The 27,542-nt window shown below is 45.5% G+C and overlaps 1 protein-coding gene across 1 annotated transcript in view; it reads right to left on the reverse strand.

Moving 5' to 3' along the window:
- The window catches only part of LOXHD1 (lipoxygenase homology PLAT domains 1), a 196,111-nt gene that overhangs the window by 165,350 nt on the left and 3,219 nt on the right, over positions 1-27,542 (reverse strand). The window contains exons 2-4 of the mRNA XM_084964969.1: positions 24,154-24,268; positions 16,232-16,312; positions 13,818-14,002 (exon numbers count right to left, since the gene is read on the reverse strand). Coding sequence (XP_084821095.1) covers positions 13,818-14,002; positions 16,232-16,312; positions 24,154-24,268 — 381 coding nt within the window. The remainder of the gene's footprint in view (positions 1-13,817; positions 14,003-16,231; positions 16,313-24,153; positions 24,269-27,542) is intronic.

A 27,542-nucleotide genomic window follows, 5' to 3' on the forward strand; every position in this document is an offset into this window, starting at 1 on the left:
CTCCACCCCCAAACTTACCTTTTTTTTTTTTTTTTGTCTTTTTAGCATATGGAAGTTCCCAGACTAGGGGTCTATGGAAGCTGTAGCCACCAGCCTACACCACAGCCACAGCAATGTGGGATCCAAGCCACGTCTGTGACCGACACCATAGCTCACGGCAACACCAGATCCTTAAACAGCTGAGTGAGGCCAGGGATCGAACCCTAGTTGGGTCATGACAGGAATTCCATCCACCCGCAAACTTTGGATGCTGCCCCCATTCTGCCTCCAGACTCAGTGATGTTCCCTGAGCCTCCCTGGAGCCAGAAAGGGCATGCGTAGCCAGCCCGTGTAGCCCTACAGTGTGCTTATCAGCTGCACTTGGGCACTGTGCCCCATGAATGTCACACCAAAAGTGACAACATCTAGGTCGTGGGGGTGGGAGGCCAGTGAAATCAGTAGGTGGGAGACACCAGGATCCAGGCGAGGGAGTCAGGAGGTGCTCAGCTAGCAGAGAACCAGAGAAAAACAGTGCTGCAAGGGACCTCGGAGAACACCCAGGTTTGTTGATAAGATGAGGAGGCAGCCCAGAGGACAAGGAACTTAGGGTGCACAATTACCGAGGGACAAGCCTAGAAGCCAGCTCTCTACACTATCTTGTCCTGCTTTGTCTACTTTGATGTCTCCCACCCCAAACTTCCTTTTTTTTTTTTTTTCATCTTTTTAGGGCTGCACACATGGCATATGGAAGTTCCCAGGCTAGGGGTCCGTGGAAGTTGTAGCCTCCAGCCTACACCACAGCCATGGCAACGTGGGATCCAAGTCACTTCTGCAACCACCCCACCCCCGGGCTCTTTCCATCCATCCCTGTTGCTGGTCTTCATGAGTGGGTATGTCGCAGAGGACTCCCCCTCCCATACACACAACAGCCTGAATCCTACCCGCTTTTCACCCAAGCCCCAAAGTCCTAGTGACCCATTGTGCAGACAGAGAACCTCCAGCTTAGCTAGAGAGACAAGGTGGACACATATTAAGTAGTTAGAGGAGTTCCCGTCGTGGCGCAGTGGTTAACGAATCCGACTAGGAACTATGAGGTTGCAGGTTCAATTCCTGCCCTTGCTCAGTGGGTTAACGATCTGGCATTGCCGTGAGCTGTGGTATAGGTTGCAGACACGGCTCGGATCTCGTGTTGCTGTGGCTCTGGCGTAGGCTGGCAGCTACAGCTCCGATTAGACCCCTAGCCTAGGAACCTCCACATGCCGTGGGAGCAGCCCAAGAAACGGCAAAAAGACAAAAAAAAAAAAAAAAAAAAAAAAAAGTAGTTAGAGCCCAAAGAAGCTAGGAGCTGTCCCTGAGGCATGGTGTTTCCTCCACCATTTACCCAGCTCAAAACACCTTAGGGCTACAACCCACCCCCGTCAGCCACAGAGGCTCATTCTGGATATGATTTGGCCAGAATGTGTCTGAATCTCAGGAAGCACATGGAAAAATTCCTCCTCCCTGCCCATGAGTTTCTTAAACATCCCCTGACCACCACTGGGGCAGGGGGACCCCACTGAGAATCACTGTCCTGCAGTGGAAGGCACAGATGTCCATCTTTCTGGGGTTTGTAGGGGGAAGGGAACCGGAGGCAAGGGTGCAGGTGATGCTTTCCAGAGAGGGTGGGGCTTTAGAACCTACTGGGTCTGAAGTGTGGCACAGAGAAAACGGAAGGAGAGTGAGAGAGCAGGTGCGGGGAAGAGATGCAGACCCTGACATGTCCTCCGGCCCTGACATGTGTTTTAGCACAAGATCCACAATTTTCTCTCTGACTTGAGGCAAAAGTCTTAGAGCCAGGAGAAGCCCCCTCTCCCAGCCCCCACCAGCAGCCCTCCTCTTCCCCCGCCTACCCCGGCAGCATTCAGGCAGGCCCTGGGACTCTGGGGGGAGCAGACACATTGGGCCCTTGTCAGGCTAGAAGGGGTGGGGCTCGAACCCCAGAAACTGCCCTCAGTGGCCTGGTTTCCGCTCCACCATCTAGGAGCAGGTGGGGAGAGTATGGCTCATCCTGTCCCTCAGGCTTCAGTCCCATTTTCCGTGGGTCCCTTGAAACCTCCTCATGGTTTATTAGAGCCGGAAAGAACAGCTTTCAGAGCACTGCCTGCCAGACATGAGCACCAACACAATATGAGCAAACAGGCTGAGAAATGGGAGCCGCTAGTCTGAGACCAGGAAACAGAGGAGGAGGCTATTCAGGGTCATGGATGCCCGCCTTGACCTTGGTTGCCAATGCAAAGTGGTGATAATAATAGACCTTACCTCCTAGGGATGATATGAATTTCAAATAAGATAGTAATTGCAATGTGTATGCTCTTGGAAACACAGGCTGCAGAAGGATTTTGTCCATGGCTTGTAGTTGGCATTGTTGGGATTTGAACCTAGGACTCTGTGACTTGAGACTGGAGCTCCAAACCATCGTGCCCCCATCCCTCTTTGTGGATACCTTGTGCTATGACAATCTGTGTCCTCTACTGGACTGTGAGCACCTTGAGGGCAAAGATCATGCCTTTACCCTGGACCCAGAATCTAAGAGCAGCTCAAAGGGCATCGCTGATGGCAGCTGCTGCAATGATGCTTCAGTCTGAGGCCTGGGAGACTGTTGATATTCTGGCCAAGGGTTTTCACTGGTGTGCAAATGTCAATACAGCTACTCTGCCCCTGGATTCTGGGTATCAAGAGAGTGAGCCATTCCAGACAGGGTGTAAGAAATCTCTAGAAAAGGAGTTAGGTGCCCATGGCAATGGGGTGGACTGGGGGGGATACAAAGAGGCATATGGCATGAAGGAAAATTCACCACACTTCTGGAGCAATTTGATAGTCAAGACTGGGTTTGCAGGGATAATCAATGAAGATATGCTGAAAAAGCAGCTGCCAACTTTCCCCAGGCCCCAGAAGGTGTCGACCCCGACACCCATTCTAAGAAGGAAATGAGCATAGAGATGGCTGTTAAGTCCCTGTTTGAGCTGTATATATGTCTGAGATGCTTAATTAGGAGGTGAGATGTCTTCCTGGAGCATTCTGTTAGATGTGGTGAGGAGCCAGCCAAGACTGGGACACCCACACCTGCTGACTCATGTGAGGATGAATCAAGAGAACCCTTGAGGTTTCTGGGCAAGGACTGAGGACTTGGGCATAGACATCATTTTTGTCTTTTCTTCAAGTTGAATAAGAGCCCTTTGATGGCAAAGTCAATATAGTGCAGAATCACTGTTAAAGAACAGTTCCTGCTGTGACACAGTGGGTTAAAAATCTGATTGCAGCAGCTTAGGTCATTGCAGAGGTGTGGGTTCAATCCACAGCCGAGTGCAGTGGGTTAAAGGATCCAGTGTTGCTGCAGCTGCAGTGTATGTTGCAGCTATGGTTCAGATTTAATCCCTGGCCCAGGAACTTCCAAATGCCACAAGTGCAGCTATAAAATTTAAAAAAAAAAAAAAAACAGAAACAAACAGTTTAGGATACATTAAAAGAAGCAGGACATCAAGGGACGCTGAATATCCAATACAATCTTTAAAAAGAACAAAGATGGAGGTCTCACACATGCTGATTTAAAAACTCCTACAAAATTATAGTAATCAAAACGATGTGTTACTGGCATAAGGATAGGCATTGAAACCAATGGAATGGAACAGAAAACCCAAAAATAAATCCTCCTATACATGGTCAAACAATTTGCAACAAGTGCTAAGACTAATCAATAAGCAAAGCACAGTCATTTCCACAAACGGTGCTGAGAAAACAGATGTCCACATGCAAAAGAATGAGTTTGGACCCTTTAATTTTAACATATTATTCAAAAATTAATTCAAGATGGATCAACAACCAAAATGTTAGAGCTAAAGCTATGGCACTCTCAGAAGAAAACATAGGACAAAAGCTTCATGACACAGGATTTGGCAATGACTTTTTGACATAGGATTTGGCAATGACCAAAAGCACAGGAAAAAAAAAGAAAAACTGAATAAATTAGACTCCATAAAAATTTTTAAAATTGTGCACCAGTAGAAATAAACACCATCAAAGTCAGCCCAGGGAATTGGAGAAGATATCTGTAAATCATGTCTGATAGGGGATTTATATCCAGAAATACATATTCTGGAGAGACTCTTACAACTTCACAAACAATCTGATTCTAAAAATGGGTGAAAATATAGAACTACCCTATGATCCAGCAACCCCACTCTTGGGCATATATCCAGACAAAACTTTCATTGAAAAAGATACATGCACCCCTATGTTCATTACAGCACTATTCACAATAGCCAAGACAGGGAAACAACCTAAATGTCCATTGACAGATGAGTGGATTAAGAAGATGTGATACATATACACAATGGAATACTGCTCAACCATAAAAGAAACAAAATAATGCCATTTGCAGCAACATGGATGCAACTATAGATTCTTATACTAAATGAAGTAAGTTAGAAAGAGAAAGACAAATACCATATGATATCACTTACATGTGGAATCTAAAATGTGACATAAATGAGCCTATTTACAGAACAGAGGCAGACTCACAAACATGGAGAACAGACTTGTGGTTGCCAAGGGGAGGGGGAGGGATTGGGATATACTGGGAGTTTGGGGTTAGTGGATGCAAATTATTATATTTAGACTAGATGGGTAATGGGGTCCTGCTATAGAGCACAGGGAACTGTGCCCAATCTCTTGGGATAGAACAGAATGCAAGAAAAAGAATGTATATATATGTATGACTGGGTCATTTTGCTGTATAGCAGAAATTGGCACAATGTTGTAAATCAACTATAATTTTAAAAATGGGCAAAAGACTTGAACGGACATTACTTCAAAGATATACAAATTTGGGGATTTCCACTGTGGTGCAGTGTACTAAGGATCTAGTGTGGTGTAGGTCACAGCTGCAGCTCAGATTTGATCCCTGGCCTGGGAACTTCCATATGCCACAGGGGCAGCCAAACAAGAAAAAGAAAAAAGAAATACAAGTGACCAATAAGCATGTGAAGAGACGCTCAAGATCACTTATCACCAAGAAATACAAACTGAAACTACAGTGAGATACCACCTCATGATCATTAGGATGATTATTATCAAAAACGAACAAATACAAACCCCAGAAAATAACAAGTACTGATGAATATGTATAAAAGTTGGAACACTTGCACATTGCTGGTATGAATGCAAAATGATGCAGCTGCTGTGGAAAAGAGCATGGCAGTTTCTCAAAAAGTTAAACATAGAATTACCATATGAGCCAGTAATTCCACTTCTGGGTATAGATCCAGCAGAATTGAAAACAGGAACTTGAACAGACATTTGTACATCAATGTTCATAGCAATATTATTCACAATAGACAAAAGGTGGAAACCACAGACAGACAAATGGATAAATAAAACGTGGTCTGTATGCAAAGGAATTCTAACTATTTGGCCTTACCAAGAAATGTAATTTTGACATATGCTACAACATGGATGAAACTAGAAGATACTATGCTAAGTGAAATACATACGAACATTATATGATTCTACTTATATGAAGTTCCTAAGTAGTCAAATGCAAAGAGAGAGAAGGTAGAATAGAGGTTACCAGGCCTGAGGGGACTGGGGTGGGGTGGGGTGGGGTGGGGTGGGGTTGGGGGAATGGGATTATGAAGTTATACTTTAATGGGTACAAGTTCAGTTGGGAAAGATGAGAAAGTTCTGGAGATGGATTTTGGTGATGCTTTCCCAACAAAGTGAATGGATTTAGTGCCAGTGAATTGTACACTTAAAAATAATTAAGATGGGCGTTCCTGCTGTGGTGCAGCAGGTAAGGATCCAGCATTGTCACTGCAGCAGCTTGGGTTGGGGCTGTGGCGCAGGTTTGATCCCTGGCCTGGGAACTTCCACAAGCCACAGGCATGGCCCCCCTAAATAGTTAAGATGGTAAATGCTATGTGTATTTTTCCACAGTAATTTTTAAAAAGAAGCAAGCAATGGACTCGAGAAGAGGGGACAGCTCTGCACGCTGTTCTGAAACACAGGGTTCTAGCTTGGGAGGCACGTTCCTGGGGGGGAGGGCACTGATAAACCAGGGCTGCTCCTTCTTCAGGCTGGGGGTGAGCCACAAGGAGAGGCTGAGGAATCTGGGGATAGGACCCTGAGAGGACAGAGCCTGTCTGCACACTGGGAACTATATTCAATCACTTGTGATAGAACATGATGGAAGATAATATGAGAAAAGCAATGTATATACGTATATATGTGTGTTATATACACACATATATATGTATAACTGGGTCACTTTGCTGTACAGTGGAAATTGAAAGAACATTGTAAATCAACTATACTTTAATAAAAAAATTTTTTTTTAAAGAAAGAAACATACCCTGTGTTGTGTAAGGAGAGGTCTGCCTCAAACAAGCAAACATATCAGAGAGACTGGATGGGGTTTAATTATAGGCAGATCCTTCTGGCCACCAGCGCCACTTAGTAGTGGAATGAGCTGCCCTGGGAGGTTGGGAAGAATCCCCCAACTCAAGAAAGGCTAGATTTACACCAAGGCTGGAGAAATCCAGTGGGGATAATGTGGATGATGTGGAAGGATTCCTGTGACACTAGAAGACTGAGCCAGCTGACCTCGATGTGGCCCCAGCCATGTGTCCTCAGTCTCTGATCTCTCAGGCACCAGGCTAATTGCCCTTGGTCTTGCCCTGCCCCAGGGGCAAGCAGAACGCCATCCCACCAGGAATGAGAAGCCTCACCTTCTAGTCCCAGCTCCATCAGTGATTGGCTGTCTGATCTTGGATGCGTCACCACCTCCTGGGCCTCAGTTTATTCATCTGTGTAACTAACTCCCACCTGCCTCACTTGCCGCCACCTCCCCCCCACAAGAAGTGTGACAAGGACAAAGTGAAGCAGAAACTCATGAGGAGGAGGGTCAGACCCCTTGCCAGCCTTCCTCCTTTCCCTCCTGGCCTCTGCTTTTCTGCCCTCCCAGAGCAAACCGGAGGGTGTTTCCAAGAGTGCAGTTGGCACACCACTGGTGGTACGCCATGCTAGTGCTGATACATGAGGATTATCTAATGTTGGCTTTCTATTTAATTTTATTTTGTTTTGTTTTGTTTTATTTTATTTTATTGGCTGCCCTGCAGCATATGGAGTTCCTGGGCCGGGGATCAGATCCCTGGCTGCAGTTGTGACCTATGCACATCCATGTTGGGCTGGGGATCAAACCTGTGTCCTGGAGCTGCAGAGACACCACTGATCCCATTGTGCTACAATGGGAACTCTTGTATTTATTATAATATGTGCTAATTATACCTGATGTTTTGGCAAAGGATAATAAAAAATTTTGAAGATAGTGATATCAACTTTTTAAAAATAAATGTACAAGTTAATATAAGTTGTAAAAAGTGAGTTAAAGAAGTATAAGTAAATAATAAGGAGAGTTATATTTGAACAAAACAAAAATCTGGAAGGTGGAATGTGTATAGCTGGAGTGGATGGACTGGGAAGATGTAACAGCCTGGGCCCCAGCAACAAACCCAAAGGCCTTGTGATCAGACATCAAGAAAACCCAAAGAGGAGCTTCCCATTGTGGCTCGGCAACTTAAGCACCTGACCTAGTGTTGGTGAGGATGCGGGTTTGATCCCTGGTCTCACTCAGCAGGTTAAGGATCCAGAGTTGCCACAAGCTGCAGCATAGGTCAAAGATGTGGCTCAGATCAGGCGTTGCTGTGACTGGTGTAGGTTGGCAGCTGCAACTCTGATTCGACCCCTAGACTGGGAACTTCCATACGCAGCAGGCGAAGCACCCCCCCCCAAAAAAAAAATACAATTTTTTAAAAGAAAAATAAAAAGAAAACCAAAAGACAAGCCCTTTTTGGTTGGTCCTCCTGCCTGGTTTCTTTAAGGCATCAGGTATAGTGATTTTACCAACCACTTGACAGCTAAGAAATAGAACTCAGGGAGTTCCTTTGTGGTGCAGCAGAAACGAATCCAACTGGTATCCATGAGGATGCAGGTTCGATCCCTGGTCTTGCTCAGTAGGTTAATGATCTGGCATTGCCATAAACTGTGGTGTAGTTTGCAGAAGCGGCTCAGATCCCAAGTTGCTGTGGCTGTGGTGTAGGCTGGCAGCTGCAGCTTCAATTCGACCCTTACCCTGGGAACTTCCATATGCCGCAGGTGCAGCCCTAAAAAGCAACAACAAAAAAAAAAGAAGTCAGCCCTAGGATCCTCTATCTGCACAGCTGAGTGGATGACGTCTACCGACTTCTTCTGGAGCCTACTGTCTCCATTCCGCCTCATGACTTTTACCCCGTGGCTCTGTGAAGGAAGAGGGCAGCCCTGACTCAGCCGTCCACCTCATGGTAGGAACCTATTGGGTCCCTTCCCAAAAAGTACACTTAGAGAGAAGCCTAAAGAGTAAATGTCAGACTCAGGGCCACAGGATGAAGGTGAGACTCCTGTCCAGGGCGGCAGCCAAGGCTCAACTTCCGCACCAACTAGGGCAAGCAAACCTCACCCACGTGTCTTTAAGCACCATGTGTGAGATCTTCTGTAGAGGAACCATCTAGAAACCTGATCAAGGCTCTGTCCCTGCCACCCCTCTACTATCTGCTGATCACCTCTATCAAAGGGTCATGGGGTCAGCCTGGAACATCTACCTTCCCTGAAGAGCAGGAATGAAAGAAGGAAGGTTCTAGCTGATTATCAGCCAAAACATCAGGAGATGGCCCTTGGGGGTGGGAAGAGGGGACCAAGAGGAGGTGGGGTGGAATTGACCCTGAATATGTCCCCTTTTCCCTGTCATTTTTCTATTGTGGCCCATGGCCCATGTTTTGAAGTATTTTTACCTATCAAACTGCATGGGTGAAGAAACAATTGGCCTCCCGACTTTGATGATCCAAGACCTCCAAACATGAAATTACTATAATTCCAGGTGAAAAGTAAAGAAAACTTTTGTTCACCAGTACGGTTCCTTGAATATTTGAAAATTGTATCTTTCATTCCCTCTCGCAGAATCTAACCTGGAAATACTAAAAATCCAATGCCCTCCAGCCCATAAAGCGTCAGAGTGCCCAGTAAGGCAGCCTGCCTGGGAGACTTTAGGAAAATACTACCCTGGAAAGTTAGGAAACCACCAAGTTACATTAATCTTTTTCTCAGTGGTGATTTGCAAAAGCTCTTCTCCTAATGGTGGCGCTCTGGATTTTCATGTGACCAAAGAAGGTAGGATAAGGAGCTAAAAAGGAGAAGGGCCAAGAAAGGGGAAACTAAGAACACAAAAAGGGAAAAAATGGCAATTTGCTAAGGATTGATCCTGATCAAGAGACTGGATCAAGAATTAAGTATTTAAGGCCTGTAGGAGAATCAGAGAAATGCACCCCCAATGGAAAAGGTAGGCATGGGGGCAAGGGCAGGCAAACACACACACACAGAGACATGGCCAATAAACATATGAAAAATATGCAACCTCATCAGTAACCGAAGGGAGAACATTGAAAGTCTTCCTTCCCTATCCAATTGGAAAATTAAACAATCCTACCAGCTGTTGGCAAGGGTAAGAAAAGTGGGTCCCCTCTAATCCTCACAACCACCCTAGAGTACAGGAATAGTTATTGTTCCCATTTCACAGATGAGGAAAATGATCACATGTTGAGAGACCTGCTCAAGGTCACACAGCTGATGAGTGACAAATCCAGGATTTGGTCTGCCTCCTAAATCTCTACCTCCGTGAATTCCATGGAAAACCTAAAACTCCCAGCATGGAAGTTCATAGATGTTCCAGAAAAATCTAGTGCACAGTGAGAACGTGCTCGGGGCCAGACCCTCCCATGACTCTCCCCAAGCCCCCACATCCTCCCACGTGGAGAATGGGTCCAAGTTCTGGGGTATAAGATAAAATTGCTCCACACCTAGGCTCCAATTGACCATTTCAGCAAAAATTTTCAACACCTTCTGCCACTTCACACATCTTCCCTCTCCCTTCCCTTCATCTGCTTTTGACAACAAAATTCTGTCCAAAATATCCAGAGGAAGAGACAGCCTTGTCTAGAGGGGAGGGATGGATTTAGAGGAAGTGACCGGAAGCAGGAACTAGAGAAGCAGCAAGAAGAGAAGAGGCATAACAGGCGGAGGAGAAAGCCTGTTCCAGAGGGAAAAGCTGAAGCTAAGGGGTGGGGAGAGGGAAGGCGTGTGGGGGAGAGGTGGGAGGGGATGCAGGTGCAGGGCAGAGTCAAAGGCACGGTGGGTACTCTTGCACATCTGGTGGGGCTGTGCAAAGATGAATACTTTCTAGGGCAATTTGGGACTACCCATCAAGCACCTCAACCATGTGCATTTTATTTGACTTAGAAATTTCACTTAGGAATTTATCTTAGGAGGGAAAGAATCATTTACCTGTGCCAAAGTTTAGGTGTATTGTTTATAAAAGTATTTTTTATAATCACAAAAAGTTTAGAGGGGGAACTCAATATGAATGTCCAGTTGCAAAGGATTCAACAAATAAATGATGGTATCTCCCTACACCAGAATGCTGCACTACAGCCATTACAAGTATGATTGATTTTTGTTTGTTTTTTGTTTTGTTTTGGTTTTGGTATTTTTGGTTGCACCCATGACCATATGGAAGTGCCCAGGCCAGAGATTGAACCCTCACCACCACAGAGACAATGCAGGACTTTAACCCACCATGCCACAATGGGAACTCCACAGTAGGGTTGTTGAGTGACATTTAATGGCATAGAAATAAACATGCTCTAAAACAAAGGATGTTATACCAGCCCATCCTGTCAAATTATACATGCATAGAATAGACCAGAAATAGTGCACAAAAATGTCACCAGTGATGATTTTCCAGGTGATGGAATTACAGCTATATTCTTATGTTTGCATGTGTGTACTTTCTAAATTTTCTGCAATGATCATATTTGGCTTTTGTAATAAAAAAAATCAATAACACACCTTTATAAGACAATGCACCATATTCAGAATATAGGCAAAACATTCTCTGACATCAACCATACAAATGATTTCTTAGGTCAATCTCCCAAGGCAATAGAAATACAAAAATGGGAGTTCCCATTGTGGCACAGCAGTATTCAGGAGGATGTGAGTTTGATCCCTGGCTTCACTCAGTGAGTTAAGGATCCAGCGTTGCCATGAGCTGTGGTGTAGGTCACAGACCCGGCTGGGATCCTGCATGGCTATGGCTGTGGCATAGGCTGGCAGCTGCAGTTCCAATTAAGCTCCTAACCTGGGAACTTACATATGCCATGGGTATGGCCCTAAAAAGACTAAATAAATAAATAAATAAACAAACAAACAAACCAATGGGACCTAATCAAATTTACGAGGTTTTGCACAGCAAAGGAAACCATAATAAAAAATGAAAAGACAAACTACAGAACGGGAGAAAATAGTTGCAAATGATGCCACTGACAAGGGCTTAATTTCAAAAATATACAAACAACCCATACAACCCAACAGCAAAAAGACAAACGACCAAATTGAAAAATTCAGCAAAATACTAAATAGACATTCCTCCAAAGAAGACATATGGATGGCCAACAGGCACATGAAAAAAATGATCAACATCACTAATTATTAGAGTAATGCAAGTCAAAACTACAATGAGGTACCACATCACAGTAGTCAAAATGGCTCTCATTAATAAGTCTACAAATAACAAATGCTGGAGAGGGTGTGGAGAAAAGGGAAACCTCCTGCACTGTTAGTGGGAATGTAAATTGGTACAATCACTATGGAAAACAGTATGGCGGTACCTCAGAAAACTAAATATAGAACTACTATATGACCCAGCAATCCCACTCCTGGGCATATATCCAGGCAATAATTTTTTTTTTTTTTGTCTTTTGTCTTTTTTGTTTTTGTTTTGTTGTTGTTGTTGTTGTTGTTGTTGTTGCTATTTCTTGGGCCGCTCCCGCGGCATATGGAGGTTCCCAGGCTAGGGGTTGAATCGGAGCTGCAGCCACCGGCCTACGCCAGAGCCACAGCAACGCGGGATCCGAGCCGCGTCTGCAACCTACACCACAGCTCACGGCAACGCCGGATCGTTAACCCACTGAGCAAGGGCAGGGACCGAACCCGCAACCTCATGGTTCCTAGTGGGATTTGTTAACCACTGCGCCACGACGGGAACTCCCATATCCAGGCAATAATTTTATTGAAAAAGATTCATTCACCCCTCTGTTCATTGCAGCACTATTTACAAAAGCCAAGACATGGAAATAACCAAAATGTCCATCGACAGATGAATGGAGTAAGAAGATGTGTATATACACAATGGAATACTACTCAGCCATAAAAAGGAACAAAATAATGCCATTTGCAGCAACATGGGTGCAACTAGAGATTGTCATTTTAAGTGAAGTAAGTCAGAAAGACAAATACCATATGATATCACTTATATCTGGTATCTAATATATGGTACAAATGAACCTATTACAGAAAAGAAAGAAACTCATGGACATAGAGAAGAGACTTGCAGTTGCCAAGGGGGAGGGAGAGGGGGTGGGAATGGGATGGATTGGGAGATTGGGGGTTGTAGATGCAAACTATTGCATTTGGAGTAGATAAGCAATGAGGTCCTGTATAGTACAGGGAACTGTATCCAATCACTTGTGAGGGAACATGATGGAGGATAATTTAAGCAAAAGAATACATAGATACGTAGCTGGGTCACTTTGCTGCACAGCAAAAATTGCCAGAATATTAATAATATAATAATTTTTAAAAATAATATATCTCTTTAAAAAAAGAATCACTGAAGTTGTAAGTTATTGTGATGCAGATGACAGAGGAATGGGGCAAATGTTCAAGGTCAGCTGGGAAGGTGGGAAATCAAAGATAGAGAAATTGAGAGATGAAGCCTATTGGAACAGAGGATGTTTATGTTTCCAGCTGGATTTCAAGAGCCTTTGGTGCTTGGAGACCACTGGGTACGTGATGGAAGGTGGAATGCAAAGAGTATGTCAGCCTTCTGTGGTTCTATTGAGTGACAGTGGGAAAGTCATTTCTCTTCCCTTGGCTGCCAGGTTCCTTTCCACTCAATAGACCATGACTCTATGCAAGCAGGCTATTATAATGATGGCACCCTCACATGATATTCCCCTTTTTGGAAAAGCAAATATGTTCAATGATGGAGTGAGGTGAGGTCAGGACTTTAGGAGGCAAAAGGGTGAAAAAATAGAACGTGGGATACAGTGTGTGTTTTTACATGCTTTGTTCCCCTGCCTCCCATTGATCCTGTAGAGCTAAAATGACTGGTTCAGGCCAGAAATGCACTGGAAATAAGTTGTTTCATCCTCACAAAATCAGGAAGAGTTGGGGGCAGCATGAAGGAACTCGGGAAGCTGCACGTTGTGACTCACATCCACCAGGTCCTTGGCATCAGAAGAAAAGCAAGGGAACAAGAAGACAGGGCAAGCATCCTTTGAACTCAGAGGGACAGATAACCCAACTGAAAAATTTGGCAGAAGGCCTAAATAGACATTTCTCCAAAGAAGACATACTGATGGCCATAGATACACAGTCACCAACAAAAGCTGCTGAAAAGCCAGGGCACGCTCAGGGCTGTGCCCCTTCCTCCATCACCCTTCTGGGGCCTCTCTCATCTTTCACTTCTCTGAGCCCCAGGAACTCCCTTTTGGAAAGGTCTTAAGGAAAAGCTGGGCCTTCATCTGGGCTCTAGCCAATGGGAAGACTCTGGAGGGGTGGCAAGGGGCAGTGGGGCTGCCCAGAACAAGAGAGAGGCCTGGATGAGCCCAGTGCAGGCAGGGAGGGATGGCAGGCAGGCCAGCCTCAGCACTGACCTCTGGGCATGTCCATGGGGTTGAAGCTGGCCAGCAGGTCCCGGCACCACTGGCGGTCACCCTCCACATTACTCAGCCAGTTGTTGCAGTTGAAGTAGTAACGGAGGTGAGGCCGCTTCATGTCGGTCACAATCACACGGTCCAGGTACCAGCTGGCATTCAAGCCTGTGTTGTCGTGCTCGATCCTGAGGCAGAAGTAGATACCCACACAGTCACTGGCGGAGCAGAGGCGACGCCCCTTCCATACTGAAATACCTCAATGTTTACTCCAAAGAGAGGTTCCGTCATTTTGATGTTGTTACCTTACCTCTCAGATCTCAGTTTGCCCATCTATGAAATGGGGACTCTTTGCAAAGCAGGTGTGCTTATGAATGAATGCTGCAGTGCTACATGGCCCACAAGGAAATATTACCTTCCGTGGAAAATCCAGGATCATGAAGCCTTGCAGTGGGACCATCTTGAGCTTCCTCTCTCTTCCTGACTCCCAGAACCCCCTTCTCACCAATACTCAGTCTTACCATCCAGAGGATCCCCTATGGCCACATAAACTATCATTGCCCCACAGAAATATTGCATGAGCTCCATGTGAAAGAAAATTTAACTTTTTTTTTTCTTTTTTCTTTTTGCTTTTTAGAGCTACGCCTGGGGCATATGGAAGTTCCCAGGCTATGGGGTCAAATCAGAGCAATAGGTGCCAGCCTATGCCACAGCCACTGAAACACGGGATCCAAGCCACATCTGTGACCTACACCACAGCTCACAGGAGTGGCAAATCCTTAACCCCCTAAGCAAGGCCAGGGACCAAACCCACATCCTCATGGACACTAGCCAGATTCATTTCTGCTGTATCACAACAGCAACTCCTGAAAATTTTAGATTTTGTAGCAGCCACATTGAAAAGGAAACAAAGACACTGGTGAAATTAATTTTAATAATACATTTTATTTGATGCATTTATCATTTCAACAGGTAACCATGTAATTTATTAATGAGATATTTTACATTCTTTATCTTATACTAGTTTTTCAAAAGCTGGTGAGTTTTTGCACACACATTACATCCAGTCACATTTTGACTGATCAATAGCCACATAGGGCCAGGGGCTACTCTACTGGGGAGTAGAGGCTCAGACTCTTCAAAATCTGGCCTCCATTATCTTCTCCCACTTCCTATAGTCCTCTTCATCCTTGGCAGTCCCAGCTTCCTCTCTGAGGCCCAGTTTCTTCCCCAGAACTTTTTCTGGGGGCCACAACCACAGTACGTGGGAGTTCCCAGGCCAGGGATCAAACCCACACCACAGCAGCTACCTGAGACACTGCAGTGACAACACCAGATCCTTAACCCACTGTGCCACAAGAGAACTCATTTCCCCAAAACTCCCTTGGATGACCTCACTCTGTCCCAAGTATCCCACCCCTGCCCATCACGATGAGGCCTTAGGGTCTTAAAAGGACAACAGTTTAAGACAGCACACACAAGATGGATGATACACGCAGGATGTATGCCTCTGCCTGGCATGGAGCTCAGCACGTAGTAGGACCTCAGCTTAGTGGTTGCCTTTCCCATATACTGACACTCTCTTCCGACGCCCTCCTCTAAGAGCCCCATCGCTGCCCATAACCCCCGTATACACAGTGGAGGGGGGCTCATCCATCCCTTATTTCCCCATTAAAGAGAGTTCATGGCCCTATATTTTCTAGTGGGAGGACTGAATAGAGGCAGCATTTCACTTTCATCCAGGCCCCCTAGTCTGGGTATAATCAGACCATAAGTGATCTTGATTTGCTGACAAATGGGCATGAACTTGAATGGGGGTAGGTAGTGGGGGAGGGGAGCAAAACAGAGCCATTGAAGGCTCTTTCCTGGCAACCACGCTGGCAGAATTAGCCCTTCCCACTTGCTCACAAAAACTCCACCAGAGAGAGGCAGATCGGGGGAGATCTCTGCAATGTGACCCAGGATCTAACACTCACTGAGCACTTACCGTATGCCAATTATTATTCTAAACCCTGACTCACTGAGTTCTCTATAACCCTAGGAGCTGGGCATTATTATTACAGATGAGGAAACTGAGGCTTGGAGAGGAAAACTCTCCGTAGTCCCACAGCTAGTAAACAGTAGGGCAAAGATTTCAACAATGGACTGAGTCCACTAAATACTCTGTTGGGGTTTCTCAGTGCATATCTGCCAAGTATGAAAAATTATCTCTAATTTCCTTAACCAAAAGAAGTGAATCTCTAATGGTCAAGTTTAGGACACCATGACTCAGGGTAGGAAGGAAAGATTTGAGCTTTTGAGCACCCCTCAAACGACACCAGGAGAGTAATCAACACCCAGAAGCATCAGTAATGAAGTCAGTTCCTGATCTCCCTGCCTTCACCTCACCCCACCCTGGTCAGGGGCCAGATTCTCACCTGATTTTGTAGATGAGGCCCACATTGTTGGTCCTTACCCGGAACACATCGACGTTGGCCTTTTCAAAGGCAGATTTGCTCCTGCAATAAAGGTGTGCACAGTTAGTACAGATCAGCACTTGGCTCTCAGGCCTAGGAGGAGAGCCAAGGGCTGGCATCGCCCTGCTTCCTCCACCATCCCACTCCAGGAAGTACTACTGGCAACCAATGCCCTTCTGAGATTCCTTTCTGACATGGTTCAGAGAGGTGGAGGGCAAGAATGGTTAGTATTCATTCCTTGCTTTCACACCCAGGTTCTCATGGGATCCTTGCCATGTAAGTCAAGTATGGTGGGCAATATTAGCTCCGTTTTGCAAACAAGTAAATTGCTAGTTGGTAGAAGAGCTGGGACAGGAATCCAACTCTCCAAAGTCATGATCCAATGCTCTGTGGTTGCCCTGGATTGGGAGAGTGGAGGAGGAAGGAAGGTGTGATGAAGGCCATGGTGCTCTTGGGTCTGCATGCCTCCTGGCCTCTCCTCCTCAGTGGCCTTGTTCTCGCTGGAAAGAGTTGCAATGGCAGCCCCAAGCGGATGCAAACCTTGGGTGGTGGTCCATGGTCCTGCCATTTCAACCAGAAAGGAAATATTCAACCCAAACCAGCAGCCAGGGAAGTGGGGGGCAGTGAGGGAATGCAAGTCAGCATCTCACATGTGGTGCAAACAGATGCAAGTACACATGAGATGTTTCTCAATGAGGTACCCAAGCAAGTCCAGATTCTGGAGCATCCTAGCAACCATCAGCTTAAACATAGGAAGGCTAGAGCACTGAGTCTTCTAGGAGTGAATGCCTGAATCTCACTTGGACGGCTGTTCTGTCTTCTGTGTGGGTCAGGACACCTGCCACTTGAGCCCAGGCCTGCTCACAGCTCTTCCTGCCCTGCTGGTAAAGGCCTCACAGGGCTGAGAGCTGTAGACTCCCTCAGTGCTCCTGGAAAGAGCTCTCAGCACCAGCATGCAGTCCATGGGAAAAGAAAAACAGAGAAAACATGCCTATTTATTGGCTATCATGTGTTTCAAAATAATGAGGGAGGTGAAGGGCCTTCTTCCCAAGGCAACGAGGCTCAGACTCTCTCAGTGGCAGATTTTTAAGGTTCTAGAGACCCAGAAGCTATGATTCTGCAAATAGACCCACTTTGGCAAACAGTCTGGGCTGAAGAGAAGTTTCCTTACAGTGGACACATCATGAAACATGGGGCCTAGGGCCCTCCTAGAGCAGTGTCGAGCTCATGAAATCAGGTGAAAATGTACACCAAGGCCTCCTTGTCAGGGAGAAGAGCCCCCAGTGGTACACTCCAGGCACAGAAAGGGAAGAGGAGAAAGTAATGGGAACTTCCTGGTTTTGCTAGAGTGAAAAGGCCCACCTCCAGGCTGGCTGCATGAACTCCAGGCTGGCTACAGAATTTCACTTCCAAGGACAAGTAACAACACAGCCCACATGCTGTCTTGGAGTCAAAGCAGTTATTAAATGACATGGGAAACACGTGAAATCAATTCTGGCATCAGGATTGTGCAAATGGGAAACAAAGACACGAGTAAGAGCTATTTTCTGTTTTAGTATGTGAGACAAGGAAGTAGAATTTTGGAATAGACAGGAGTCTTCATATCATATAAATACCCTAAGAAACAGTCACCCTGGGAAGCTGTATGGTGGAATATTACATAGCCATTAAAAATCTTATTATGAAAGAATATTTAATGAAACATAAACAGGTTTTTGAAATAGGCTTGAAGGAAAAAGCAGCTTAAAAACAGAATCTACAAACAGAACAACCAGTACAAACAAGATACCAACAAAAAAGAATGAGAGAATTTATATAAAAACATCATGTCTCCATGATAAGACTATTGGGAAATGTTGGTTTTATTCTGGTCTGTAATTTATTTATTTATTTAGTTTTCTGAAGGAAGCACGTCTTGTTTTTGTAATTATGAAAAAAGCACAGTCCTCTGTTTCAGCAGCCCTCACTCCATCCGGCCACAGCTGCCTGGGGTGAATTCTTTGGAATGAATTTGAAGATCACAGGGCTTCATCTGCTGAGGGTGCATGGAATTTGGGACACAATCAATGCCAATGAGTAGGGGAAGAGGAGGGTGATTTGGAAAGGAAAAGACAAGGTGTGATATGGAAGGAAAGCAGCTGGCTTTCTGGCGTGCTTCTGACAAGGGTTCCAACTCCAACAGCTAGATTCAGCAAGGGGAGCGCCATACCTTCAGAAAGGCCCTGTGCACATGACAAGGTGGAATGTGGATTCGTACTTCCCAGCATGTCTGTTAAATAAGCAACCAGGAGGCTTTACAGTCACTCAAAAACAAATTTTTTAAAAAGTGAGATGGAAGAAGGAAGACCAGGAGAGAAAGATCTGTCACAAGATGGGCAGGAAGCGCATTCCACACTGTCTCAGGACCACACTGGAGCATCCTGGGTGTCACAGGATGTGACGCACTCCACGGTGTTTACAAGATGGAGAAGAGCATCCTGGCAACTGAGAGCAAGGCCGTCTGCAACACAGAGGGGCCTCTCTCCAGAGGAGGGACAGCAAAGGACCACAGAGACTGAGCTATCCAGACTCCCTCCTCCCAGAAAGGGGCCAGGACTATCCCAGATGAGCCCCAACCCATCGGGAATGGATTCCAAAACCCCCCCTTCTGGTAAGTCAGAATGCAAGTGCCAGTGGGTTTCATAAAGCTGACTAGGGGTGGGGTGGAAACAGCAGAAGACAGAGGGTCCCGGGTCAAAGGAAACATCAGAAATAGAGACATCTCCACACTTCCTTTTGGGAGCCTGCAAGTTCTCCACGGCTCCTGGTCCATCTTCAAATAAAGCGCAACAGAGGACACAGCCCCCTGCCCCCGCCTGCTGTTCCGCAGGCCCTTTCAGGGCCGCAGAGAGCATTTTAGCCATCCGCCAGGCAGAGCCAGCAGGCTAAAATGCCAGGATTCCCCCACACTCTCAGAAGGTGATTCTCAACGGAAGAACTGTGTTCCAGAAGATACATGAAATCCCATCCTTTTGCCACATCCTGAACATGTGACCCAGTGTTAGGAGAGGTCTTGGGTTATGGGAAGCGGGGGCTTCCTCTGGCATCCAGAGCTGTTGGCACTTCACTGGTGTGGAGGTCAGGGCAGAGGTCAGCTAGCAGAGGAACTGGGGTGAACGTGTCACGCCAATAATAAGAGAGGGTCCAACATGACAGAGGAGTTTAGACTCCAGACCATGAAGGTGAGAATAATTAGCATTTTAACATCAGGCACCAACATTCTTCTTCTTTTTTCTTTTTAGGGCTGCACCTGCGGCATATGGAAGTTCCCAGGCTAGGGGTATGGTTGGAGCTACAGCTGCTGGCCTGCACCACAGCCACAGCAATGCCAGATCTGAGCTGTGTCTGCGACCTACACCACAGCTCATGGCAACACCGGATCCTTAACCCACTGAATGAGGCCAGGGATTGAACCCACATCCTTACGGATCCTGGTCAGGTTCATTAACTGCTGAGCCACAAAGGGAACTTCCAACATTCTTCTTGAAGTAGAAATTATTTTGTATTGGAGAATTAAAAATCCTGATAAGCCACGTGGGAGTAGAAGGTGAAGGCCTGGAGCAGAGGAGAAAAGCCACAAGAAAAGGGGGAATTGAGCAGAGAGAGAGGAAAGAAAATGAGGGAGAGGCAGGAGAGAAAAGCAGGGTGATAGACACAGCCAGAGACTACAGAGAAAGCGGTTAAGGAAAAATTCCAGGAAGGGTGGTGGCTTAATTTTATGGCCTGGGGTGGGGGGTCTAGCTAATATTACATTTTAAGTTATTTGTGTTGTTTCCACATGAACTCTTTCTGGTGCCCTGAGCTATCAGTGAAGCCTGAGGCACCCAAAAATGCCTTATAGTGTGTGTGTGTGTGTGTGTGTGTGTGTGTGTGTGTGTGTGTGTGTGTGTGTGCATGTGCAGATGTGCATGTGTTTATGGGTATAAAACAAGGAAAGGGAGCTCAGTTCCAGTTGACACATGGGTGTGGGTGTGGGTTTGGGGTGGCAAGGATGGAACAGCAGAAGACAGGAGGAAAGGAGATTTCCAGACCAGTGGCCATTCTGAGCCAGACCCCAGGGACTGCTGAGGGTGATGGCTGGCTGGACTAACTGCATCTAAATCTCGCAGAGCACAGAGTCTGCATCTGGGTTATATGAGCAATCTGGACTTACATGAAAAGCCACACTCCCCTCCCAAACCTGAGTTCTCCATATTGAATTGGAATTGTCTCAGATGGTGAGGATTGTGTCTATGCAATTCTCTTGGTAGACAATTTCTTGGGTGTGTAGCAGCCAGACTCTGGTCTCCTCCTTCCTCGTTTACCCTGCTACCACAGTCAGTTGAGCCTCCACTGATCAGCTTTCAAGCAAGCATTCTTCAATCCATTCCTCCCATGTCTTTCCCATCTTCTGCCTCTCTACCCCTCCATGCAGTGGGCAAGTCCCCATCCAGCCCCACAGGCCTGCAGTGCCCATTGTGGCCTCCATGTTTTTGCAAGCTGTTGCCCTTCATCTAAAGTACCCTCTTTCTGCCCCTCTCTTATCAGAGTCCTTCTCATCACTCGAGGTCCAGATCATGTGCCCTATTCCAGCCACACTGAAACCCAGTCATTTAGTGAGCTCTACCTGCAAAGGACTGAGATAGATGCTGGAGGCACAAAGCCAACCTCCCATCCTCCTCTGGCTGCAGCTGGCATCTCTCCCTGCATCATCTCTCCAGCCTCACCAGGGACATGGGGCTGATAATGCAAAATGTGCCTGCATCCCTGAAACCCACCCCCCCTTCCCGTGGGCTCCTGAAGAACCCTCTGGACTAGCCGGATTGGGGTCCCGGCCTGACCTATGCCCCTGCTACCCAGCCTGGAACAAGACACAGATATAGGAGGGACCCTCACCAGCAGACCCACAGAGTAGTTGGGGGGTCATTGATTTCTACATGGAGGGGCTATCCCAGAGAAGCTGGCTGTCTTGTGTGGCTTCAGCACTGCCCAGAGAGTTCCTGACCTTGCTGGTTCATTCACACCTGAGATCCTTCTACCAGGGAGCAGTCTGTCCTCTTCATTGAGAAGGAAACTCCCAGGGAAAGGGAACCCAGTGACCAACCTTCATTTCCAGGATTATAAAAGCTGACATTGGGAACCTTCCTGAGAGGGCATTTTTTGTTTTTGTTTTGTCTTTTTAGGGCCACACCCATGGTATATGGAAGTTTCCAGGCTAGGGGTTAAATCGGAGCTACAGCTGCCAGCCTATGCCACAGCCACAGCAATGCCAGATTCGAGCTGTGTCTGCAACCTACGCTGCAGCTCACAGCAATGCCAGATCCTTTAACCCACTGAGCAAGGCAAGAGATGGAACCCACATCCTCATAGATACTAGTCGGGTTCTTAACTGCTGAGCCACAACAAGAACTCCCTCAGAGGGTCTTTTGATAAAGGAAAAAGGTGAGGGAGGAGACTCTGAGGCTATTAGATGCATGAAAGAAGGAAAGACAGTGAGGAACCACCAGAAAAGGGGAAATGGTTCTTAAAAAAAAAAAAAAAGACAGGCCGGGGACTCCAGAAAACAATGTGGCCAGTGCCCTAGGGTCTAGTAGCTTCTCCCTGAAGGGGTGCGCTCTAGGAAGGACACATGGCAGAGAGGATGGGCATTTCATGTATTCTCTTTACCGTGCCCATAGCACTGGACAAAAGGACTTCTGCAAGCGAGGCACTCAGCAATGTAAGCAGTGCAAGAAGGCGGGCACCCTGTTCTGCAGAAATGGACAAAATAGAACGTTACACCTGCCTCATCGCCTCTGCATTTACACTGGAGTCTGCGTTCATGGTCAAGGCGTTCCCCTGAGCCTTGTCAGTCTGCTAAGCATGCTTTGTGGACCTCCTGGCCTGAGGACCCCCACCCTTCTACCACTTCCCCTGCCACCCTTGGAGGTGCCATAAATCCCAGAGACCGCAACCTGGAGCCCCAGGAGTCCTGCAGGGAGGTCTCCCCCACACCCTCCAGGGCCATGAGGTCATGAGCTCCAGGAAATGTCTGTATCAAGACCCTGGGGTTCGAGGACCAGCTTTACCATCAAAAGCTCCGACTTGGAGCTGCTCACTACTCCCCTCAAAGCCCTCCCAATCCCCATGAACAGGCTGGAATGAATTGAGAGGTTTTCAAACTTTTCTTGGCTACAGAACCGTTGGTGCAAAGAGTCTGACTTGGATACTCAGTGGATAAGCCTAAAATAAGCCTAAGTCAAGCTGTGTCATGAGATATGTTTCTACAATATTTTCTTAGCCTCTTTGCTGAAAATTCCATCTTGGCCTGCTTTACTTTACCCCATCTTCCTGCTTGAAAAACAGTCACAGTGATGGTAAGTGACTTAAGCTTAAGAACAAAGACCAAAAGGCATAAGTTATTCATGGGGTCAGCTGAATGAGGACCTAATGCGTTGATCTAGGCACTCGGGACCTGTGCATATTGGCACGCCGTTTGCACAGGCATGATATGTCCTCTAAAGAATAAGAGAAAGAGGAACCTCAAGGCCCCAAGTGGTTTATGAGCGGTCGTTAGCAGAATATGCATTAGCAAAGAGAACCAAGGTGCAAACCTAGGGACTCTGGGTTGCCACAGATAAAAGATTCTCTGAAATGCTATGCATAGCTTCCCCAAATGCTAATGACTGTTAAATGCCTAAAGGTCAGACTGAAAGCTTAACCACTACCAGCTAGGTGACTTTTAAAATAATAAAAAAAACAAAATAAATAAAAAATAATAAAAAAAAAAACCCTATATCCTCCACCTATAACCCCCTCCTCGACTGACGTAATCCTAAAGAGCACAATAAAAGCAGTGTGGTTTCTCGAGGCAGTGCTCTTGGTCCCTGAGACCTTGAGTCCCCCGGTTCCCACCTTTACTTAAGATAAATGTCTCTATTTTGTTTTATGTTAACTTTTTTCCTTAAGTTTCACAGCACCCGTTCTTCAGCCCCATCCTGCTGAGCTGGTCTCAGCAAAGTTAGTCCAAGGGGAGGAAAGATGGAGTTTGGGGGGCGAAAAACCAACTGACCAACCCCCTGTTCCATTCAACACCGGATGAAAACCAGCTGTCCAGGCCACCAGTAAGGCCCCTGGATATTTCTGGGATTCTATGATTCCACTACAGTGTTGCTGTGTGTTGTAAGTGCATGTCCCCCTGCCCCTGTGTGGTGGGGGGAGAGGATGGAAAAGAAGAGGCAGCAGCCTCTGCTCTCAGTGGGTCACAATTACATGGAGGGCACAAGCATGCACACACACACGTGTGTGTGCACACGCGTGTGCACATACTCGCACTGACTGAAGTGTGTTTGCAGACAGGTTCAGTAGGACGTCCATCCCTGGGTGAGATGCAGGGCAAAGCATTTAAGCTCATGATTCCCACACCTGCACAATCTTGTCTCCTCCTCCTCAAATTCCCATGAGTTTGGTAAAAGGGGGACTATCACTCCCAGATGACACATGAGGAAGCCAAGGGCCTGGATACAAAGAGATTTGGCCAAAGTTATACAGCAACTGAATGGTAAAGCTGGGCCTAGACCAGGTTTCTTGATCCAGAGGGTTTATTCTCCCACATCAAGGTATACCTAATATGAATTCTTGGGCATTCTGACATCCAGAGTAGACATCACTGTACATTAAAAAAAAAAAAAATCAACAAAAGAGCTAAGGAAGGGTGACAGGAAATCGCTGGAAGAGACCTGGCTGACATGTAGTCTGCTGCTGGCAAGGCCACTTAATAGGCCTATGAACACACATGTCTTCTTTCATGGGCTCCGAACTACATCAACCCCAACTAACAGCCCAGGACCACCCCCACCCCTACCCAAAGTTGAGTTGGTACTTACTTGCTGGTAAGATGGAGCTTGGGAGAGAGCCCATTTTCTCCAAAAATGGTGATGAAGACATTGGCATCTGTCCCTGCCCCACGCACATCCCCTGTGGCTGTGACCACTTCGTACACTGGAGGAGGAAAGAAGACAGATGACAGGTTCAGAAGAAAACCCAGAATCCTACCATGTGGGCTTGGAGAAGCCTAGCTCCTGCCAGATCCACAGGACTCGATGGATTCCATGAACTCCTGCTGCAACCTGCAAGCCTTTGGGCCAGGATCAGAGCCACACCAAATCTTGCCAGGAGACCACAGTCTCTTAATGCTACACACTCATTCCACATGTGAGGAAAGCCCAGGTCACACAATGTCAACACCAGAGCCAAGCCCAACACCTCCTCATGGCCATTGGTGATCTTTTCAGCACAGCACATAGATGCTAAGACCTTCTTCTGAGCCTCCCCTCTACACAATGTCCTCACTTCCTGTGACCACCTGGGCATAGCCATGGTAATCTCAGGATAAGCCATCCTAGGACTGAGGGATGCAGAGTTTTGCCAGTGAGTCCCTTTTGGCAGGAGCATTGATTCCCCTCTCTTTGTCCCCTTGAAACTTATTCTGTTTGCTATTGATGCCCTTCCTTTTGAGGTCCCCAGTTCTAGTGAAGATTCCCAAGAGGGGGAGAAAGGAAGCAGTACATTTGCATGACTCCCTATCTCCTGTGACAACCAAAGCCTTCATTCTTCACAGTCTACATCAAAGGGGTTCCTGATCTGCAGGTAGAGAACTCTGAGAGCCCTCCCTGAGATAATGCCAAAACCTAAAGTGTTGCCCATATGGTTTGCTCATATACAGGATATTTCCAAACCATAGGAAAATGGCCAGCATGATGGAAATTCTGGAACCAAATCACATGAGAGAAGACATAGAAGCCTGGAGATGCCTAGTTTGGAAGAAAGGGATGTGGGATACGGGAGAGGAAGAAAGAAACTACCTCCAAATCTGATCCAAGAATACACAGCCTCTTCTCACATAGGGCACTAACCATTAAAAAATGATAAATGAGAGTCAATTAAAATTAAGACTATCATGATGATGAGAAGGCAAGCACAGACTAGAAGGTACTTGGAATGCACATGTTTTATCACATTTTGCTTTATTGTGCTTCACAGATATTGCATGTTTTACAAATTGAAGGTTTGCGGCAACCCTCATCAAGCAAGTGTATTGGCACCATTTTTCCAATAGCATTTGTTCACTCTTGTCTCTGTGTCACATTTTGGTAATTCTCGAAATATTTCAAACTTTTCATTATTATTGTACTTGTTATGATGATCTGTGAGCAGTGATCTTTGATGTTACTATGGCAAAAAAGATTATGACTCATCTAAGGTTCAGGTGATGGTTAGCATTTTTTTTAGCAATAACATTTTTAAATTAGTGTATATACCCTTTTTTAGACACAATGCTATTGTATACTTAATATACTACAGTGTAGTTGTAAACATAACTTTATATGGACTGGGAAACCAAAAAATTGGTGTGACTCACTTTATTGCAATATTTGCTTTATTGCAGTGCTCCAGAACCCAGTCTACAGATCTTCAAGGTGTGCTTGAAGACAACAAAGGACTCCATACTCAGAAGATGTAAAGAATTCACACAAATCAGTAAGAAAAAGAAAGACCACACAGTTGTTTTAACGAGTAACAATTTGTTTCAAATACACATATGCTTAGCATAAGACCCAGACATTCCACTTTTAGGTATTTACCCAAGAATAATAAGATGTCCACACGAAGACCTGCACACAAATGTTCATAGCAGCTGTATTCACAATAGCCCCAAACTGGAAATAATCTAAATAGATACATTCATGGCAACTATATTCATAATACCCCTAAATGAAAACAAAAAGTGAATGGATAAGCAAAGTGTGGCATATCCATACAATGGAATACTACTCAGTGATGAAAAGGACTGAAAAACACGTAATACAAATGAATCTCAAGCACATTATGCTAAGCAAATGAAGTCGGACACAAAATACTACATACTCGGCAATGCCAGTTACATGAAACAATCTATTAGAGCAGAAAGTAGAACATGGCTAGGCTTGGAGTAGGGGGAGTTGACTAAGAAGGGACACATGGAACTTTTGAGGGAAAATTTAAACGTTCTATATATAAATGGTGCTAGTGGTTACACAGATGTATGCATTTCTCAATACTCATCAAATGGCACCTTTAAAGTAGCTTCATTTTATTGTTAATTATATTTCAACAAAGTTGAAAAATGGACAAGAGACTTAAGTAAGCATGTCATAAAAGAAGGTATCCAAATGACCAATAAGCATACCGAAAAGGGCACAGTATCATTATTCATAAGGGAAATGAAAATTAAAATTACAGTGAGACACCACTATCTACCCACCATAATGACTAAAATTTAAAAGACTGACAAATGCTAAGTATTGGCAAGAATGTGGAGCCATTGCCACCCTCATCTATTACTGGTGGGAGGAAAAACTGGTACAAGCCCTGGTAACTAAACATAAGCCCATGCTATGACTCAGTAATTCTACCTCCAATTATAAATCCAAGAGAAATGAATGCATATGTCCATCCAAAGATGTGTATAAGATCTGTAGCAGCTTTATCCATAGTCACTAAAAAATGGAAATAACCCCAAAGTCCATCAACAATAGGAAGGTTAAACAAATGGTGATACAGCTATAAAATGCAATAGAATGCAAATGATAAAAAGGACAAATTACATAAGGAGTCACAACATGGATAAATCTCTTGGATATAATGTTGAGTGAAAGAGAAGCTAGACACACAAACAAAGCATATTTTGTATGATTCCATTTATATGAAGTTGAAGAACAGAAAAAATTAATGTATGGTGATAGAATCAGGAGGGCTATTACCTCTGGGAAGGAGAGTGAAGGAGCTTTCTGGAGTTTGGAAACATTTTATGTTCTGTTCTGAATGATGGTTACGCAAGCACGCACATATGTAAAAATTCCTCATGCTGTACATTTATACACCTTTTGTGCTGTGTAATTAATTCCTAAATTTAAAATGTTTTAGTTTTAAAAGTTCAGACAGCTGAAGAACTTTCTTGTGGAAGGCAAATATCTCATGGAAGACACAAAATTCTGTTTGATCCAGAGGGGAGGGTCCCAACTAATAAAATCCCCCTATCAGTGCAAAGAAAAACTGTCAACAGCAACAAGCGTTGCTCCCAGCACAGAACATGACAAATGCGAGATGCTCAATAAATAATTACATGGATGAATGGATTAGAAAATAAATCAATGAATAAAACAATCAATGAAATGAATGTGGACTAGGGAAATAAATTGACCAGTATTTGAATCTCAGTTCTACCATCACTGGC

Source organism: Sus scrofa, chromosome 1, assembly GCF_054392235.1.
Source record: "Sus scrofa isolate SSC_HxYL_T2T_F1_AM1 chromosome 1, Sscrofa_HxYL_maternal_Yorkshire_Landrace_v2.0, whole genome shotgun sequence".
NCBI lineage: Eukaryota > Metazoa > Chordata > Mammalia > Artiodactyla > Suidae > Sus > Sus scrofa.